Source organism: Microchirus variegatus (assembly GCF_963457635.1).
Source record: "Microchirus variegatus genome assembly, chromosome: 17".
Classification (NCBI taxonomy): domain Eukaryota; kingdom Metazoa; phylum Chordata; class Actinopteri; order Pleuronectiformes; family Soleidae; genus Microchirus; species Microchirus variegatus.
In genome coordinates this window covers 18,489,221-18,510,706 of record NC_139818.1, presented here as the reverse complement: position 1 = coordinate 18,510,706, position 21,486 = coordinate 18,489,221, and the positions used below count along the sequence as shown (strand labels likewise).

Below are 21,486 nucleotides of genomic sequence, written 5' to 3'. Positions count from 1 at the left end.
AGACTGGATTCAAAGGAACCATTCTCTCTCTCTCTCTCGTCCTGCATCTCTTCTCACTGCTTTATAGTTTTCTGCTTTGTTTTTACTTCTTATTTAATTGTTTCCAAAAAAAAAAGTTAGAGAGTTTAAAGAGTTAGCGCCTGTACAAAAAGAACAAATCAAATGAAAAATTCCAACTGTTTCAGTGGTCAAAGCCAACATGTGTGGTTATTACAGTAATTTCACTTGTGATGTTTCCAGAGAGGAGAGAGTGGGATGAACACTCGTACATAGTCTCCATGTTTGGCCTGTTTTTGCACACTGAGAGACAAAAAAAAAAAAAAAAAAGCTATTTTATACTACTTTTCAAATTTAACATGCAAAAGCTGTTATTTGTGTACACCTGCATTATTTAAATGTTTAATACACTGTTTTATCATGCAGTAAAGGTCCTTTTATGGTTAAAATAAGCAAAAAGGTTTAGGGGCTAAAAGGTTTAAGCATGGTGCAGTTTTACATTGCATCATTCTTCTGTATTTTATTCTTCTGAATTAAAGCAATAGTTCGATTAATCTGAACCAGATCAGACCTTCTGATCCAGATCAGACCTTCTGATCCAGATCAGACCTTCTGATCCAGATCAGACCTTCTGATCCAGATCAGACCTTCTGATCCAGATCAGACCTTCTGATCCGTCCTGTCATCGTCAACAGGATTTTGCATGCGTACGCCTCGTTACCGCAACTCCTAGACCATTTGTGATGTTTAGAAAATTCAAAAACTACTGGATAGCAGAGAAATAGAGCTCACATACGTGTCATTAGCTTCTCAGTACACTCTTAGAAATAAGGGTTCCAAAAGGGTCCTTCTACAAGGGCTGAGGTTCTGGCTGGAACCATTTGCTTCTGAAAAACCCTTTCCCAAAGAAAGGGTTTTTCAAGGGTTCTTGGTAACACTAATGGTTCCAGTAAGAACCATTTTGATCCAGAGAACCCTTTAAAACCCCTTTGAAATACAGAGAATAAAGAGTTTTAAAAGGGGTCCATGTGGAACCCTCTAAAACCTCCAAAAGGGTTCTTCTATGACGACAAGCCTAAGAGCCGTATATGGTTCTACTTAGCACTTTTATTTCTAAGAGTGTACAGTCACTCCTCTACGGTTGAGTAACTGTTGAAGTAAAGATGAAGTTATCTTGAAAAAAGGGGCCGAAGCACTCACTCTTTGAACATTTTTGACAATTCTACACTCTCAAGAACCATATAAGGTTCTTCAGCTTGTCCTCATTGGAGAAAACCTTTTTGGCTCCAGGTGGAACCTTTATAAAAAGGTTCTACCCTTTTGGAGGGTTCCACCAAGAACTCTTTAAAACCCTTTATTCAGGAAAGGGTTTTTCAGAAGCAAATGGTTCCAGGTAGAACCTCAGCTCTTGCAGAAGGACCCATTTGGAACCCTTATTTCAAAGAGTGAACAGTCATAAAATCAAAATAATGTCAGACGGCCTGACTATCATGATGGTCATAAGTGGGTTAAGGTAAAGATTAACTCGTTTTTTAACACATTTGATTTGCATTTCTGGACCTTTGCTGTGAGCTGTATTGATACAAGTGAAAATGTAGATTACAACCAGTCACTCAGAAACACTTTTTTTTTCTTCTTATTATGGCTTTTTTAAGATGGAGGAAGATGTTGAAATACCCAAGACGCTCGTGAAGTTGAGGCGGACTCCCTGCGACGCACCTCGTCCTGCCTCGACACCGCCCGTGATCGCGGCGTCTGCTATTCAAGACGAGGACGAGGAGGAGAAGATTATCGCCGAGCTGGAGGTGAGACCGTGTGATGTGATGTGAATTTCGTCGTTGTCATCATGCGGATGTGTCAAACGTTTTTTTGCGTGTGGTGTTTTTTTTTGTGTGTGTGTCGTTTACACATTGCGTGTCGGTGTGATAACATGTCTGTGCCTCGTTCTTTCACGCAACAACCGTGAACCCAAGGTATTTCAGAGAACGCCTGTAAAAGAGTGTAGTAAACCGTACGGCATCCCACCAAAGACCACGCCCACCTCTCCCCACGCCGGAAAGGTAAATCCAAAACTAACAGCGGCGTTCTGCCACCTGTCGACTCTTCTTCTACTACTTTTTTAACTCGCTGCCGTCCTTTTTACTCTTGAGTGTTTTCTGCTTAACTCGTCTTTAAACAGTGTGTCACAATTAAGGCGACGACAACAAAGTGTGACATCTGAGTTCCACTTACACAGATAGTTAATTAAGGAAAAAACAACTTCAGACATGTCACATTTCACAAGGGCCTAATTTACTTAAAGGTTACCTGTATAAGGACTTTCACGTGGTTATGGTACGACTATCATTTTTAGTGCTGGGCACGTTAGCGACGTGACGTCATGTTTACGTGACTCCCGATTGTTAAAATGAGTCTCTAAAGTAACGCTAAACTTTAAAAACAGAGGCGCACATACGCAGTACACGGGTACGCTGGTTATTTGTAGCGCTGCTCTTTTCGTTTAATGAACAGACCGCTCCAGTCCGACTGTAGGCGCGCTAACCGCCGCTAAAGGAGCTAACGCGGCTAACAGAGCTAACTGGTAAACGGTGCCTGGACTCCGGTGTTGTTTTAACTTATAAACAAATTAAAAGGCTGGAATAAAAAGATAAATTTTAAGTCTTCTTTTAAAAATATCTAGTGAGCTTGCTTCTCTGATATTTAAGGATACACTCTTAGAAATAAAAGCGCTAAGTAGAACCATATAAGGTTTTTGGTTCCAGGTAGAACCTTTTTATAAAGTTTCCACCTGGAACCCTACTGTTACCAAAAACCCTTTTAAAACCCTTCATTCAGGAAAGAGGTTTTAAAGGGTTCACTGGATCAAAATGGTTCTTACTGGAATCATTAGTGTTACCAAGAACCCTTGAAAAACTAATGGTTCCAGGTAGAACCTCAGCCCTTCTAGAAGAAACCTTTTGGAGTGTAGTGTCATCCAAAGTTTACGGGGTGTAAGAAACAAAGGCAGCATCGCCCAATTTCACCCCCAAAAAGTTGCGAGGAACCTCCAATAAACTAATTGGTACATGGCTAACAAATGTATTGTGAGAAATAGAAATCATCCTTTCTTTGCACATATACGTGAGCCTTAAAAATGAACTGGAAAGCAGAAAAAGTATATTCACAACACAAGTGACACAGTGTGGTTATAGATCTTCTCTTTCTCACCTTTTTAACTGACCTCTCCTTTTATCTGCTGCTTCACAGACAAATATGTGTGTCTGTGTGTGTGTGTGTGTGTGTGTGAAGTTTTCTCTCCACCTCTTTCTCTTTTTTACCTTTTTTTTTTATCGCCTGACATGTAATTTGTAACCGATGATGTGATTGCGCAGCGAGTCAGTGCCGACTCCAGATCACGCGGATTGATGATGATGATGATGATGTATTTAGTGGCGCCTCGCAGGCTGCGTGAGCGGCGGCGAGTGCACTCCTTGACAACTCGGGAGACTCGTCTCGCCGAGTAAAGACGAGACGTGTTTTGGTTGGAATTATCGCGCGGTGGCACTAAGTCGTTAGCTGTCAAAATAAAAGACAGCAGAGCTGCAGGCGATAAAATAAAGAGGATCTCTTTACCACTCGCAGGTGTTTTAAATTCAGCTGCTGCTTCTATTCACTTTGGGCGTTTAGGTCAGTTATCGTGCTAAGAGGATAATATCAATACTTGTATAATATTTGTACTTTCTGATGGTTGTGATTAGGATTAGTGTGTCAAAATAGCACAGTACCGTTCAAAAGTTTATGGTCACCTATACAATTTTTTTGTGTTTTCCATTAAAAGTCACACTTTTATTCATCAAAAGAGTTGCGAAATGAATAGAAAATATAATCAAGACATTGACAAGATTAGAAATAATGATTTTTATTCAAAATAATGAACTTTGCTTTCGTCAAAGAAGTCAGCAAAACTCGTTTTCAGCTGTGCTAACGTCATTGCACAAGGGTTTTCAAGGGTTTTCTAATCATCCAATAGCCTTCTAACGCGATTAGCAAACACAATGTACCATTAGAACACTGGAAATGGGCCTCTATACACCTATGTACATATGCCATTAAAAACAGACTTCTGCAGCTAGAATAGTCATTTACCACATTAACAATGTATAGAGTGTATTTCTGATTAATTTAAAGGTGCATTATGTAATAAATCTAAAGCAACTTGTCATAAAATCCTCCTAATATGTCACAGAGACTCAGGAATAATGTTCATATAACAAACTGAACTCACCAACAACAACAGTACAGCCAAAATATGTCATGTTTATGTTTTGAAATCATGTTTTGGCATGTGGCGCCACCTACCGTTGCTACCAATCATTGCAGTCAGTAGAGTCTCAGCTGCCGAGCAACCACGGGTTGCCAGTTTCGCCGCAAAACGAAACCTAAAAGACCTCTGTATTTTGATTTTGAATGTAGTAACTGTTTTTGGCCACATTCTTACATATGGCACCTTTAATGTTATATTCATTGGAAAAAAAGTGCTTTTCCTTCAAAAAATAAGGACATTTCTAAGTGACCCCAAACTTTTGAACGGTAGTGCATGTTTTCATTTCCGTGTCGTGGGACGTGGCAACGCGTCGTCCGTCTTTATTTACGTCCGCAGATGAGATCGCGCAGGCAGAACCGAAAAAAAAGTCGACAGGCGTCTGATATGGATTTATGTTTAGAAGACGATATCACACTTTGTAATTCCCTGTAGAACGCCCACAGAACAGAACAGAACAGAAAGCCAATCTCGTGCAGATTTCAGCCTTCGCAGTTCATATTTGTTGTTGGGTTTTTGCAAAGTGAACATCTTTAACCGTTTGACTGCCGGTTGTTTTTATCACTCCACAGAACAGCAGCAGCTCTCCGGGGCCAACGAAGGGTCCCACCGTCGCCGCCCGCCTCAAACACCTTCAGCAGGGCAGCCTGGAGAGGCCCAAGACCCGCAAGCAGAAAGAGGATTTCCCCAAAGTCCAGGGCCAGCAGCAGGTATTCCACTTCTAAAACCTCCGACCGTCTGACTGCTCCGCCTGCACCCTCCTCTCTGCTGTCACTTCAAAAAAAAAGGAAGTTTTCCTCCCCTGCAACTTCTGCCAGATAAAGAAAAACTGTATAGGCTCAAACCAGCAGACAATATGAGATTATACACACAAAAAAAAAACCTGTCTGCAGAAAGAAACCTTGATTTGTACAACTTCTTGATGTGACATTTGAGTTATTGGACTAGATCAAGTTTGGTTTTTTTGTGTCGTCGTTTTCGTTTCCTTCCGAGGAAAAGGTTGTTTTTTTTTCGGTGCTCGTGACAGATTATGAAGTAGCTTTATCGTCGACTCGGACCCGTCATTACCTCCACGTTGTAACTCGTAAAACAATGCCACGGAGCGATTTCATCTCTCAAGGTCAAACGTGACGATGACAGAATTTCACCGTGATCCAAACATGTAATTCTCATTTTTCTCCCGAATCTTCTCTCTCATTATCGCTCACTCTTGTTTTTCCAGTAACGACCACATGCTGCTCTTTCTTTCTTTCTCTTTGCGTGTGTGTGTGTGTGTGTGTCACCTATCCTTTAAACCTGAAGGTTAAAGAGCAGAGATGGTTGGCAGCGGCTGCACGGGCTAATTAGCATGTGGCTGTGGCTGAAAATGAAAATAGCTGGGGATTTATGCAAAGCGATGACAGGGAAGTTACCTCAAAAAGCTGCTTTTGGAGCGTTGTTAACGAATGAGTGAGGCGGCTAACGCTTTACATTACATGGTTATAATAATTATGGCAATTATGTTATTTGTTATTCATGTTATGTTAATGTATAATTGGCCATGAAAACCATGCAATAACTCAAAAAATAACCATAATGGTATTACAAAAATAATATTACCATATTGTTGCTCTACTGTATTTCAAAGCTGTAAAGCTTAAAGGTCCCATATTATGCAAAATCAACTTTTTAATCATTTTAATACTTAATACTTAAAAAAAAAAGATGACTCACTCATGTGTTTGTGGTCCTCCTCAGTCTACAGGAGATAAAACACGCAATGTTGACTTCCGCGCTCGCTGGGACGTCGCAATGCGCTAAATTCCTGGAATTGTTGTCTCGCGGAGCTCCGCTTTGTCCGGAAAACAGTCCACGAAGTCCGCGAAAAAAGTTCTATTCTTGGCTCCACAGTGCAGCACAGAGTTCTACACAAACTTCCAGCCTCAGAGGATTTATCTGTCCAGTGGATACATGTTATATATGACGGCAATGTGCCTGCTAGAGCCTGCAAATGATCACTTTTCCAAATGCTAACTGCTGTTAGCTCCCAGTAGCCTCTGTGGCTGATGTCATTTCCTGTCCCTTAAAGGTGCCATATGTAAGAATGTGGCCAAAAACGGTTACTACATTCAAATTCAAAATACCGAGGTCTTTCAGGTTTCGCTTTCTGACGTAACTGGCAGCCCGTGGTTGCTCGGCAGCTGAGACTCTACTGACTACAATGATTGGTAGACGGCGGTAGGTGGCGCCACATGCCAAAACATGATTTGCAGTCTGCAAAATATTTTTTTTTAATGCAAATAGTTTGGCTGTACTGTTGTTGTTGGTGAGTTCAGTTTGTTATATGAACATTATTCCTGAGCCTCTGTGACATATTAGGAGGATTTTATGGCCAGTTGCTTTAGATTTATTACATAATGCACCTTTAAGTTTCGCAAGAGATACTTACACATGCTCATTAAGACACCAGGGAACTAGGTTAACTTGGAGAAATAGGGTATAATACGGGACCTTTAATGCACACGGAAAAACCAAATTGTATTCATCTAAATCATCCACGACTTAAATAAACTCGGCCAAAGCCTCTGCTTCATTATGCAGCAGTGTGCGCCGTAAAGTGCTGCCCAATCAGATGCGAGCGCCTTTAACGCACACGCTCATTACTCAAGATTAAGAGGCGGCTATTTATTAAGCAGGAGGTGAAATGTCAAGCTTTTTTTGCCGATGAACTCCGAAGCATAAATGGCTCGAATGAGAGGCTCCGGTCGTCTTATCTGCTCCTGCAGACCTGCTGAGCGGAGCTGCCTCGGCACATTCCTGACCAAAGTTACTCGGAGAAGGAAAAAAAAACGTACTTTGAAAGAGAAAGTGCCCAAAACCACTTTTATTTTCTTCAATAACGTGTAGTTATTATCCTTTCCTCGTGGACCTTCACATGTTCAGACACACAGCCACGTCTTTCGAGAGCGGCGTCCTTCACTCCACAAAGAGAGGACATCGATTAGTATTCAGGAGCACACGTGTGCGTCTCTCTGCTCTGCCCTGAGCCTCGTATCAGCTTCTAATTTCCTTTATTGCCTTTTTAATAATTCATCATTCGCGGGGTGGAAAAAGCAAACAGTCAGATGTGTATTTATGAATGAGTGTCTCGACATAATGTGACTGAAAACGGTGCTATTGTGAAACAAAACAAACACCTTTAGACGATAGAGTGAAGCCTTGGGATGAGAATTATCTGACATCGCAGTCACATTTCTGATTTAATCCATTTTGTTTTGTAATTATTCTTCCTGTTGTGGGTGAATAAGTTACTCTTTTAAATAATCGTGTGTGTGTGTGTGTGCATGTGTGCATGTGTGTGTGTGTGTGTGTGTCAAGACGCCTATTCTTTCTCTGGTGGGAAAGCTGTTTCTTTGCTGTTTGAAGTCGATAAACCCTATAATAACTCCTGTGAGTATGAAAGGCTCTGTTGGCTCTTTTATCTCAGATCTGGAGGTCGGTCAGACTGCAAACAGACAACTCCAGCAGATCGAAGCTTCTCGTCAAACACGGAGAACCTTGTAGCTTCTTGTCAGACTCACGGCCGAAAGAATTTCGAGGGAAAAAACGTATTGAAATACATTTCTCTGTTTGTAGATTTTGATTTTTGTCTTTTTTTTTTTTTCCTTTCCCCCTCCCTTTCACTGCTTCTTGTTTCGATGTATTTATTGTGGTGTTTTCTTTTTTACAACTTTGCTTAAATCTTCTGTTTTTCCTGCCTTCTCTGCTTTTTCGGGGGACAGCGCTGAGCTTTTTTTTCTGCTTCTTATGTGTGACCTGCACACACACACATGGCCACATTATCGTTTCTTTTCCTCACATCATTTTAATCTTTGCGCTGGCCTTGTGTTGTTTCTCTCTGCTGCTGCTGCTGCTGCTGCTGCTTTGCTTCCTTCATCCTCTGTCTGCTTCTCAGGTCTCAGCCAGGACTAATAACGCGAGGAGTGAGTGCTCGGATCATTTGGACTTCTAGTTCAGACCTTGAAGGCGTGAGATTTATCGGCCCTTTTGTGACTCTGACTACGGAGCCTAAAGCCACATCCATAGGACAGATGTATATAGAAAATGGATGAAGTTATCTGGTTCAAATATTGAAGCCAAATAGGAAGAAATTCAAAAAAATAACTTGGTTTAAACCAGGGGTCTCAAACTCAAATGAAATTGAAATTCAAAACGTCATACGTCATCCATAATTTGACGAAAACGTCATACTATACTATGCCGTCTAAAATTTTACAATTTTTTTGAAAAAAAAAAAATGGTCTAAAATGTGACACAAATGTCATACTATATACTATGTCGTCTAAAATTCGACAATTTTTTTGAAAATAAATTTTTGGTCTAAAATGTGACAAAAATGTCATACTATACTATGTCATCCAAAATTTGACAGTGTTTTTGAAAAAAAAATTTGGTCCAAAATTTGACAAAAACGTCATACTATACTATGCCGTCTAAAATTTGACAATTTTTTTGAAAAAAAAAAATTGGTCTTAAATGTGACACAAATGTCATACTATACTAAATCGTCCAAAATTTGAAAAAAAAAATGAAAAAAAATAAATAAAAATGTTTTGGTTGGACTTAACCACCAGGGGGCGACTCAACAAGGGGTCTCAAACTCAAATGACCTTTAGGAGTCTGGCCAGTAGGGGAACCAAAAAATAAATTGACTTTTTTGGGAAATAGCAGGGGCAGCCTCATTCGCAGAATTTCAAAATAAAAGTGTCTGTGTTGATATGGCCTGATATGCAAACTTTGTGGGATTAGCACTGGATTAGCACTGTGGGTTGAGCACCAGAGTTGAAACACTTGCCAAAAATCTTCTCCGCCAAATGCCAAACAGCTTATTCTGCTATTGACTCTCGTTCAGTGTCGTTTAATCTGATTTATTGGGAGACTGAAGTTTGAAGAAACAAGACATTATTGGCAATTGAACAATGTGTTTTTATTTATATTAAAATAGGGGCCTCAGTAGCTACAACATGCGTTTTCCTTACAACTATGGGAAATAAACAATCTTTCCAATAGTATTTATCACCAAGAAGCATTGTTACAACGAAGAAATCTTCAACCAAACACAAATTTACTTACTTTTTGTTTAAGTTTATTTAAAAAAATTAATTTTTATGATGCAAAATTCAAATATTACTTTAAAAAAAATCCCATAAAGAATTAACATACAGTACATGACTTGTGAGACCTCTGGTTTTACGTCAAACTGAGCTTCTACTTCTTCGACAGTTTCAAATCTTCTTCAGATCTTCTTCAATAGCGCATGATGTCACTTTTATAAAATGATGTTCCCGTTTTCGCGGAAAATGGACGATAAAGCACAGAATCTGTGAGTGGACACCGTACAGTCGATGCCCAACAGTGCACCAACAATCTGTCAGCGTGGCAAAACTGTCCGTAGATTCCTACATGTGGACGTTCTGGACCTTCATTCATCATAATCTAACAAATCAGTAGAATATCTGTGTCGCCAGTTCCGCTCGATAAACTTCAGAGTCAGTATCTAATATACTTTTGCCAAAATGGCAGCTGCTTTCCAGATTCTCCCCCCCCAGTCCTGATAATAAATTCTCATGTCAATCTGAAATGTCTTTGTTGACAATGTGACAAAGTATTTAGACGTGTTTGGTTGTTCCGTGTACGTATACACTGTTCACGCGAAGTGTATTTCCAGTTTTATTTTTGTTTATATCAATTCATCCAAACTGCTTTGTTGTAAAAGCTCGAGTCAGAACTCTGGGTGTGCCATGTTATGAGATGAATTCCTGAGGTGAAATATTAAAAACTGTGGCATGGAACATATCTAAAATGACAAGAGAGAGGGGAGGGAGCTCTGTGCTGTTTGACAGTTTTTCCGCCCGAGGGAAAATACTAAATTTGACACATTGAGTGTACGCGCTTGTGTGTTTGTATCACTGGCAGATATGAAAATTACCGGGGAGATGTTTCAGTACACGGTTCATATATTTACGGAATGTATTAGTCGTCTCTGAAAAAAAAAAACAAAGCAGCAAACGCTCGCACAAACCCCCCCCCCCCCCCCCCAAAAAAATCCCTTCACAGATATAATATTGTATGTATATTCTAAGACCATGTAGTTTTATTTTGAAGAGATTGCTTTATTAACATGTATAAAAGAAGAAAAAAAAAGAAGTCATCTATGTTTTATATAATCAAGCTTTTTTTGTATTTTTATACTCGAAGAGGATTCATTGGGAAAAGCATGTGACACACGTTTATTCTGTACTGTAAATTGTTCTTATTTTTTATTTCATGACTGCATTCTGTTCACAGAGATCACCGAGACACAGTCCGCAGAGTCGTAGAAGGACTGACCAGTAAATATTACATATATAATTATATATATTATTATTATATAATTATTAGAAGAAAAAAAAGCACATAACCTCCTTCCTCTAAAAAAAAGATCACCTCGCTAACAAGGTCGCCCCGTTCTTTTTTCGCTGTTCTCCTCTCTTATAACCGATAGTATACACGTACACAACACAGATTATTAAAGTTAAACTATATCGATGGTTTCTTGATGAATGTGTGATTGTTCAAACCATGTGGATGTTAAAAATCATGTATATACAGCAAATACTATATATATAAATATATATATATATATCTCAAAATCAAATTTTATGTGTTTTTAAGACAGGGGATTTAGAAGAAAAAAAATGAAAAAGTAAAAGTAAAAAATCCAAAATGGCATGCATACTGTATACATTCCTGGAAATCTGCACGCTGGGTCAACAGAGGTCTCATTTTCCTGTCAATAATTCTGTGTATACCTGTGAGCGTATGATAGACCGTAAAACAACAATTGTACAGTAACATAGATTTTTTTTTTTTTTTTTGTATTATGTGAAAAATGGGTTGGTAAACCCCCTCCCCCAAAATAATGCAAAGGAGAAAAGATGATTCTACTTATATATAAAGAGAGAGAGAGAGAGAGATTTGAATGAAGCTGTACATTATTACCTTTAATGCTGTTTCTCCAGTCTGAGAGTGATGCTTGCTGTGTGTGTGGGGGGTTCAGTGTTGTCTGTGAATCGTGAAGAAGAAGAAGAAGAATGATGATGATGATGATGATGATAATCTACTTACAAAAGTCAGTATAACTTTTAAAGAAAATGCAACAACACGCAACTTTGTGTATGGAAAGTAAGAGTTGCTGCTTCGTGTGAGAAAAGTCGATCCAGACCAGTTGCTGCTTTTGTACATTCTGTTGTGGTTTTGTGACAATAAAGGTGACCCTCTTATACATGATGGTGGTTGTCATTCTGAATTTAGAGAGCAATTGCTTCTATTTAATCATTTATTATTCTCCTTTTGATTATTATTAAAGCGGACCTAGACCGGAAGTTCCAATTAACGCTGTTTTTTTGTGTGTATCAACGTCATTACCTTGTTTAAGAAGCCCTGAAGTTTCGAAACAAACAGTTCAACCACTGCTGAGAACGCTGTGTTTTATTGTAATCTCAGGCTCAAGGAGATCTCTGAAAAAACCCGGTCTGGTTACCTAAACAGCGGTTCTCATTAAAATTTTGAAAAAACATCATACTATACTATGTCGTCGAAAAATTTGACAATTTTTTTCAAAATAATTTTTTTGGTCTAAAAAAGCATCATACGTCGTCCGAGATTTGACTAAAACGTAATACTATACTATGTTGTCCAACTTTGATAACTTTTGAGAGAAAAAACATTTGGTCAAAATTTTGAAAAAACGTCATACTATACTATGTCGTCCAAAATTGCTCAATTTTTTTAAAAACATTGTTTGGTCTATAATATAAAAAAAAACTGTCAAACATTGTACGAAATTTGACTACAACGTTATACTATACTATGTCGTCCAAATTTGACGTCTTTTGAGTAAAAAAAAATTTGATCCAATCTTTGAAAAAAAGGTCATACTATACTATGTCGTCCAAAATTTGCAAATTTTTTTGAAAGGCATTTTTTGGTCTAAAAATTGAAAAAACTGTCATACATCGTCCGAAAATTTGACTACAACGTCATACTATACTATGTCGTCCAAATTTGACGACTTTTGAGGAAATACATTTTTGGTCAAATTTGAAAGAAACGTCATACTATACTATGTCGTCCAAGATTTGACAATTTTTTTCAAAATAATTTTTTTGTCTAAAAAAGCGTCATATGTCGTCCGAAATTTGACTAAAACGTAATACTATACTATGTTGTCCAACTTTGACAACTTTTGAGAAAAAAAAAATTTGGTCAACATTTTGAAAAAACGTCATACTATATACTATGTCGTCCAAATTTGACGACTTTTGAGGAAATACATTTTTGGTCAAATTTGAAAGAAACGTCATACTATACTATGTCGTCCAAGATTTGACAATTTTTTTCAAAATCATTTTTTTGTCTAAAAAAGCGTCATATGTCGTCCGAAATTTGACTAAAACGTAATACTATACTATGTTGTCCAACTTTGACAACTTTTGAGAAAAAAAAAATTTGGTCAACATTTTGAAAAAACGTCATACTATATACTATGTCGTCCAAGATTTGACAATTTTTTTCAAAATGATTTTTTGGGTCTAAAAAAGCGTCATACGTCGTCTGAAATTTGACTAAAACGTAATACTATACTATGTTGTCCAACTTTGACAACTTTTGAGAGAAAAAAAATTTGGTCAACATTTTGAAAAAACGTCATACTATATACTATGTCGTCCAAGATTTGACAATTTTTTTCAAAATGATTTTTTGGGTCTAAAAAAGCGTCATACGTCGTCTGAAATTTGACTAAAACGTAATACTATACTATGTTGTCCAACTTTGACAACTTTTGAGAGAAAAAAAATGTGGTCAAAATTTTGAAAAAACGTCATACTATATACTATGTCGTCCAAATTTGACGACTTTTGAGGAAATACATTTTTGGTCAAATTTGAAAGAAACGTCATACTATACTATGTCGTCCAAGATTTGACAATTTTTTTCAAAATCATTTTTTTGTCTAAAAAAGCGTCATATGTCGTCCGAAATTTGACTAAAACGTAATACTATACTATGTTGTCCAACTTTGACAACTTTTGAGAAAAAAAAAATTTGGTCAACATTTTGAAAAAACGTCATACTATATACTATGTCGTCCAAGATTTGACAATTTTTTTCAAAATGATTTTTTGGGTCTAAAAAAGCGTCATACATCGTCTGAAATTTGACTAAAACGTAATACTATACTATGTTGTCCAACTTTGACAACTTTTGAGAGAAAAAAAATGTGGTCAAAATTTTGAAAAAACGTCATACTATACTATGTCGTCCAAAATTTGACAATTTTTTAAAAATATTTTTTTGGTGGCTTTTTCCCCTTAATGAATAGCATAGTTTAGAAAGAGAAAGGAAAAAGAGCAGGGCTTTAATAAGATACAAGCAAGGGGCAGGATTTGAACATGGTGTGCTTGTAAGAAGGACCACAGGTTCAATTGATGGGGCAGGTCAGGTGCTCTGCCAACTGAGCTAAACACCACCTGACTCTTACACTCTCTAAATTTGAGTAAAACGTTATACTTTACTATGTCGTCCAACTTTGACAACTTTTGAGAAAAAAAAAATTAGGTCAAAATTTTGAAAAAACGTCATACTATACTGTCGTCCAAAATTTCTCAAATTTTTAAAAAACATTGTTTGGTCTAAAATATTAAAAAACTGTCATACATTGTACAAAATTTAAAAAAAATGTCATACTATACTATGTCGTCCAAAATTTGAGAATTTTTTTCAAAATAATTTTTTTGGTCTAAAAGCGTCATATGTCGTCCGAAATTTGACTATAACGTAATACTATGCTAAATAATCCAAATGTGACAGCTTTTGAGCAAAAAAAAATTTGGTCCAAAATTTGAAAAACATCATACTATACTATGTCGTCCAAAATTTTAATATTTTTTTTCAAAATAATTTTTTGGTCTAAAAAAGCGTCATATGTCGTCCGAAATTTGACTATAACGTAATACTATGCAATATCATCCAAATGTGACAGCTTTTGAGAAAAAAAAAATTTGGTCCAAAATTTGAGAAACATCATACTATACTATGTCGTCCAAAATTTGACATTTTTTTTCAAAATCATTTTTTTGGTCTAAAAAGCGTCATATGTCGTCCTAAATTTGACTATAACATAATACTATGCTATATAATCCAAATGTGACAGCTTTTGAGAAAAAAAAATTTGGTCCAAAATTTGAAAAACATCATACTATACTATGTCGTCCAAAATTTGACATTTTTTTTCAAAATCATTTTTTTGGTCTAAAAAGCGTCATATGTCGTCCGAAATTTGACTATAACGTAGTACTATGCAATATCATCCAAATGTGGCAGCTTTTGAGAAAAAAAAAATTTCGTCCAAAATTTAAAAAACATCATACTATACTATGTCGTCCAAAATTTTAATATTTTTTTTCAAAATAATTTTTTTGGTCTAAAAAAGCGTCATATGTCGTCCGAAATTTGACTATAACGTAATACTATGCAATATCATCCAAATGTGACAGCTTTTGAGAAAAAAAAAATTTGGTCCAAAATTTGAGAAACATCATACTATACTATGTCGTCCAAAATTTGACATTTTTTTTCAAAATCATTTTTTTGGTCTAAAAAGCGTCATATGTCGTCCTAAATTTGACTATAACGTAATACTATGCTATATAATCCAAATGTGACAGCTTTTGAGAAAAAAAAATTTGGTCCAAAATTTGAAAAACATCATACTATACTATGTCGTCCAAAATTTGACAATTTTTTTCAAAATCATTTTTTTGGTCTAAAAAGCATCACATGTCGTCCGAAATTTGACTATAGCGTAGTACTATGCTATATCATCCAAATGTGGCAGCTTTTGAGAAAAAAAAAATTTGGTCCAAAATTTGAAAAACATCATACTATATTACATCAAAAAAGACCAAAATTTGACTTTTTTTTTTCAAAATCCTTTTTTTGGTCTAAAAAGCGTCATATGTTGTCCGAAATTTGACCATAACGTAGTACTATGCTATATAATCCAAATGTGGCAGCTTTTGAGAAAAAAAAAATTTGGTCCAAAATTTGAAAAACGTCATACCATACTACATCAAAAAAGTCCAAAATTTGACTTTTTTTTTCAAAATCATTTTTTTGGTCTAAAATGTGTCCTTTGTCGTCCGAAATTTGACTATAACGTAGTACTATGCTATATCATCCAAATGTGGCAGCTTTTGAGAAAAAAAAAATTTGGTCCAAAATTTGAAAAACATCATACTATACTATGTCGTCCAAAATTTGACATTTTTTTTCAAAATCATTTTTTGGGTCTAAAAAAGCGTCATATGTCGTCCGAAATTTGACTATAACGTACTACTATGCTATATCATCCAAATGTGGCAGCTTTTGAGCAAAAAAAAATTTGGTCCAAAATTTGAAAAACATCATACTATACCATGTCGTCCAAAATTTGACTTTTTTTTTCAAAATCATTTTTTTGGTCTAAAAAGCGTCATATGTCGTCCGAAATTTGACTATAACGTAGTACTATGCTATATCATCCAAATGTGGCAGCTTTTGAGCAAAAAAAAATTTGGTCCAAAATTTGAAAAACATCATACTATACTATGTCGTCCAAAATTTGACATTTTTTTTCAAAATCATTTTTTGGGTCTAAAAAAGCGTCATATGTCGTCCGAAATTTGACTATAATGTAGTACTATGCTATATCATCCAAATGTGGCAGCTTTTGAGCAAAAAAAAGATTTGGTCCAAAATTTGAAAAACATCATACTATACTATGTCGTCCAAAATTTGACATTTTTTTTTAAAAACATTTTTTGGGTCTAAAAAAGTGTCATATGTCGTCCGAAATTTGACTATAACGTAGTACTATGCTATATCATCCAAATGTGGCAGCTTTTGAGCAAATTTTTTTTTGAAAAACATCATACTATACTATGTCGTCCAAAATTTGACATTTTTTTTCAAAATCATTTTTTGGGTCTAAAAAGCATCATATGTCGTCCGAAATTTGACTATAACGTAGTACTATGCTATATCATCCAAATGTGGCAGCTTTTGAGCAAAATTTTTTTTGAAAAACAACATACTATACTATGTCGTCCAAAATTTGACATTTTTTTTCAAAATCATTTTTTGGGTCTAAAAAGCATCAAATGTCGTCCGGAATTTGACTGTAACGTAGTACTATGCTATATCATCCAAACGGGCAGCTTTTGAGCAAAAAAAAATTTGGTCCAAAATTTGAAAAACATCATACTATACTATGTCGTCCAAAATTTGACATTTTTTTTCAAAATCATTTTTTGGGTCTAAAAAAGCGTCAAATGTCGTCCGGAATTTGACCATAACGTAGTACTATGCTATATCATCCAAATGTGGCAGCTTTTGAGCAAAAAAAAATTTGGTCCAAAATTTGAAAAACATCATACTATACTATGTCGTCCAAAATTTGACATTTTTTTTCAAAATCATTTTTTGGGTCTAAAAAGCGTCCTATGTCGTCCGAAATTTGACTATAACGTAGTACTATGCTATATCATCCAAATGTGGCAGCTTTTGAGCAAAAAAAAATTTGGTCCAAAATTTGAAAAACATCATACTATACTATGTCGTCCAAAATTTGACATTTTTTTTCAAAATCATTTTTTGGGTCTAAAAAAGCGTCAAATGTCGTCCGGAATTTGACTATAACGTAGTACTATGCTATATCATCCAAATGTGGCAGCTTTTGAGCAAAAAAAAAATTTGGTCCAAAATTTGAAAAACATCATACTATATCATCCAATTGAAGCCAACTATGTCGTCCAAAATTTGACATTTTTTTTCAAAATCATTTTTTGGGTCTAAAAAGCGTCCTATGTCGTCCGAAATTTGACTATAACGTAGTACTATGCTATATCATCCAAATGTGGCAGCTTTTGAGCAAAAAAAAATTTGGTCCAAAATTTGAAAAACATCATACTATATTATGTCGTCCAAAATTTGACATTTTTTTTCAAAATCATTTTTTTGGTCTAAAAAGCATCATATGTCGTCCGAAATTTGACTATAACGTAGTACTATGCTATATCATCCAAATGTGGCAGCTTTTGAGCAAAAAAAAATTTGGTCCAAAATTTGAAAAACATCATACTATATTACATCAAAAAAGACCAAAATTTGACTTTTTTTTTTCAAAATCCTTTTTTTGGTCTAAAAAGCGTCATATGTTGTCCGAAATTTGACCATAACGTAGTACTATGCTATATAATCCAAATGTGGCAGCTTTTGAGAAAAAAAAAATTTGGTCCAAAATTTTTCAAAATCATTTTTTGGGTCTAAAAAGCGTCCTATGTTGTCCGAAATTTGATGATAACGTAGTACTATGCTATATCATCCAAATGTGGCAGCTTTTGAGCAAAAAAAAATTTGGTCCAAAATTTGAAAAACATCATATTATACTATGTCGTCCAAAATTTGACATTTTTTTTCAAAATCATTTTTTGGGTCTAAAAAAGCGTCATATGTCGTCCGAAATTTGACTATAACTTAGTACTATGCTATATCATCCAAATGTGGCAGCTTTTGAGCAAAAAAAAGATTTGGTCCAAAATTTGAAAAACATCATACTATACTATGTCGTCCAAAATTTGACATTTTTTTTCAAAATCATTTTTTGGGTCTAAAAAAGCGTCATATGTCGTCCGAAATTTGACTATAACGTAGTACTATGCTATATCATCCAAATGTGGCAGCTTTTGAGCAAAAAAAAATTTGGTCCAAAATTTGAAAAACATCATACTATACTATGTCGTCCAAAATTTGACATTTTTTTTCAAAATCATTTTTTTGGTCTAAAAAGCGTCCTATGTCGTCCGAAATTTGACTATAACGTAGTACTATGCTATATCATCCAAATGTGGTAGCTTTTGAGCAAAAAAAAATTTGGTCCAAAATTTGAAAAAACATCATACTATACTATGTCGTCCAAAATTTGACATTTTTTTTCAAAATATTTTTTTTGGTCTAAAAAGCGTCATATGTCGTCCGAAATTTGACTATAACGTAGTACTATGCTATATCATCCAAATGTGGCAGCTTTTGAGCAAAAAAAAGATTTGGTCCAAAATTTGAAAAACATCATACTATACTATGTCGTCCAAAATTTGACATTTTTTTTCAAAATCATTTTTTGGGTCTAAAAAAGCGTCATATGTCGTCCGAAATTTGACTATAACGTAGTACTATGCTATATCATCCAAATGTGGCAGCTTTTGAGCAAAAAATAAATTTGGTCCAAAATTTGAAAAACATCATACTATACTATGTCGTCCAAAATTTGACATTTTTTTTCAAAATCATTTTTTGGGTCTAAAAAAGCGTCATATGTCGTCCGAAATTTGACTATAACGTAGTACTATGCTATATCATCCAAATGTGGCAGCTTTTGAGCAAAAAAAAATTTGGTCCAAAATTTGAAAAACATCATACTATACTATGTCGTCCAAAATTTGACATTTTTTTTCAAAATCATTTTTTGGGTCTAAAAAGCGTCCTATGTTGTCCGAAATTTGACTATAACGTAGTACTATGCTATATCATCCAAATGTGGCAGCTTTTGAGCAAAAAAAAATTTGGTCCAAAATTTGAAAAACATCATACTATACTATGTCGTCCAAAATTTGACATTTTTTTTCAAAATCATTTTTTGGGTCTAAAAAGCGTCCTATGTCGTCCGAAATTTGACTATAACGTAGTACTATGCTATATCATCCAAATGTGGTAGCTTTTGAGCAAAAAAAAATTTGGTCCAAAATTTGAAAAAACATCATACTATACTATGTCGTCCAAAATTTGACATTTTTTTTCAAAATATTTTTTTTGGTCTAAAAAGCGTCATATGTCGTCCGAAATTTGACTATAACGTAGTACTATGCTATATCATCCAAATGTGGCAGCTTTTGAGCAAAAAAAAATTTGGTCCAAAATTTGAAAAACATCATACTATGTCGTCCAAAATTTGACATTTTTTTTCAAAATCATTTTTTTGGTCTAAAAAGCGTCCTATGTCGTCCGAAATTTGACTATAACGTAGTACTATGCTATATCATCCAAATGTGGCAGCTTTTGAGCAAAAAAAAGATTTGGTCCAAAATTTGAAAAACATCATACTATACTATGTCGTCCAAAATTTTAAAATTTTTTTCAAAATCATTTTTTGGGTCTAAAAAAGCGTCATATGTCGTCCGAAATTTGACTATAACGTAGTACTATGCTATATCATCCAAATGTGGCAGCTTTTGAGCAAAAAAAAATGTGGTCCAAAATTTGAAAAACATCATACTATACTATGTCGTCCAAAATTTGACATTTTTTTTCAAAATCATTTTTTGGGTCTAAAAAAGCGTCATATGTCGTCCGGAATTTGACTATAACGTAGTACTATGCTATATCATCCAAATGTGGCAGCTTTTGAGCAAAAAAAAATTTGGTCCAAAATTTGAAAAACATCATACTATACTATGTCGTCCAAAATTTGACATTTTTTTTCAAAATCATTTTTTTGGTCTAAAAAGCGTCCTATGTCGTCCGAAATTTGACTATAACGTAGTACTATGCTATATCATCCAAATGTGGCAGCTTTTGAGCAAAAAAAAATGTGGTCCAAAATTTGAAAAACATCATACTATACTATGTCGTCCAAAATTTGACATTTTTTTTCAAAATCATTTTTTGGGTCTAAAAAGCGTCCTATGTCGTCCGAAATTTGACTATAACGTAGTACTATGCTATATCATCCAAATGTGGCAGCTTTTGAGCAAAAAAAAATTTGGTCCAAAATTTGAAAAACATCATACTATACTATGTCGTCCAAAATTTGACATTTTTTTTCAAAATCATTTTTTTGGTCTAAAAAGCGTCCTATGTCGTCCGAAATTTGACTATAACGTAGTACTATGCTATATCATCCAAATGTGGCAGCTTTTGAGCAAAAAAAAATTTGGTCCAAAATTTGAAAAACATCATACTATACTATGTCGTCCAAAATTTGACATTTTTTTTCTAAATAATTTTTTTGGTCTAAAAAGCGTCCTATGTCGTCCGAAATTTGACTATAACGTAGTACTATGCTATATCATCCAAATGTGGCAGCTTTTGAGCAAAAAAAAATTTGGTCCAAAATTTGAAAAACATCATACTATACTATGTCGTCCAAAATTTGACATTTATTTTCAAAATCATTTTTTGGGTCTAAAAAGCGTCCTATGTCGTCCGAAATTTGACTATAACGTAGTACTATGCTATATCATCCAAATGTGGCAGCTTTTGAGCAAAAAAAAATTTGGTCCAAAATTTGAAAAACATCATACTATACTATGTCGTCCAAAATTTGACATTTTTTTTCAAAATCATTTTTTGGGTCTAAAAAGCGTCATATGTCGTCCGAAATTTGACTATAACGTAGTACTATGCTATATCATCCAAATGTGGCAGCTTTTGAGCAAAAAAAAATTTGGTCCAAAATTTGAAAAACATCATACTATACTATGTCGTCCAAAATTTGACATTTATTTTCAAAATCATTTTTTGGGTCTAAAAAAGCGTCATATGTCGTCCGAAATTTGACTATAACGTAGTACTATGCTATATCATCCAAATGTGGCAGCTTTTGAGCAAAAAAAAGATTTGGTCCAAAATTTGAAAAACATCATACTATACTATGTCGTCCAAAATTTGACATTTTTTTTCAAAATCATTGTTTTGGTCTAAAAAGCGTCATATGTCGTCCGAAATTTGACTATAACGTAGTACTATGCTATATCATCCAAATGTGGCAGCTTTTGAGCAAAAAAAAAATTTGGTCCAAAATTTGAAAAACATCATACTATACTATGTCGTCCAAAATTTGACATTTTTTTTCAAAATCATTTTTTTGGTCTAAAAAGTGTCCTATGTCGTCCGAAATTTGACTATAACGTAGTAGTATGCTATATCATCCAAATGTGGCAGCTTTTGAGCAAAAAAAAAATTGGTCCAAAATTTGAAAAACATCATACTATACTATGTCGTCCAAAATTTGACATTTATTTTCAAAATCATTTTTTGGGTCTTAAAAGCGTCCTATGTCGTCCGAAATTTGA

General features: G+C 35.0%; 1 protein-coding gene across 1 annotated transcript in view; it reads left to right on the top strand.

The window, feature by feature from the left end:
- The window catches only part of LOC310939565 (SRC kinase signaling inhibitor 1-like), a gene marked incomplete at its 3' end in the record, with an annotated part of 62,851 nt that extends 57,829 nt beyond the window's left edge, over positions 1-5,022 (top strand). The window contains exons 17-18 of the mRNA XM_083904340.1: positions 1,653-1,802; positions 4,870-5,022. Coding sequence (XP_083760466.1) covers positions 1,653-1,802; positions 4,870-5,022 — 303 coding nt within the window. The remainder of the gene's footprint in view (positions 1-1,652; positions 1,803-4,869) is intronic.
- Between the last annotated feature and the right edge of the window lie 16,464 nt (positions 5,023-21,486).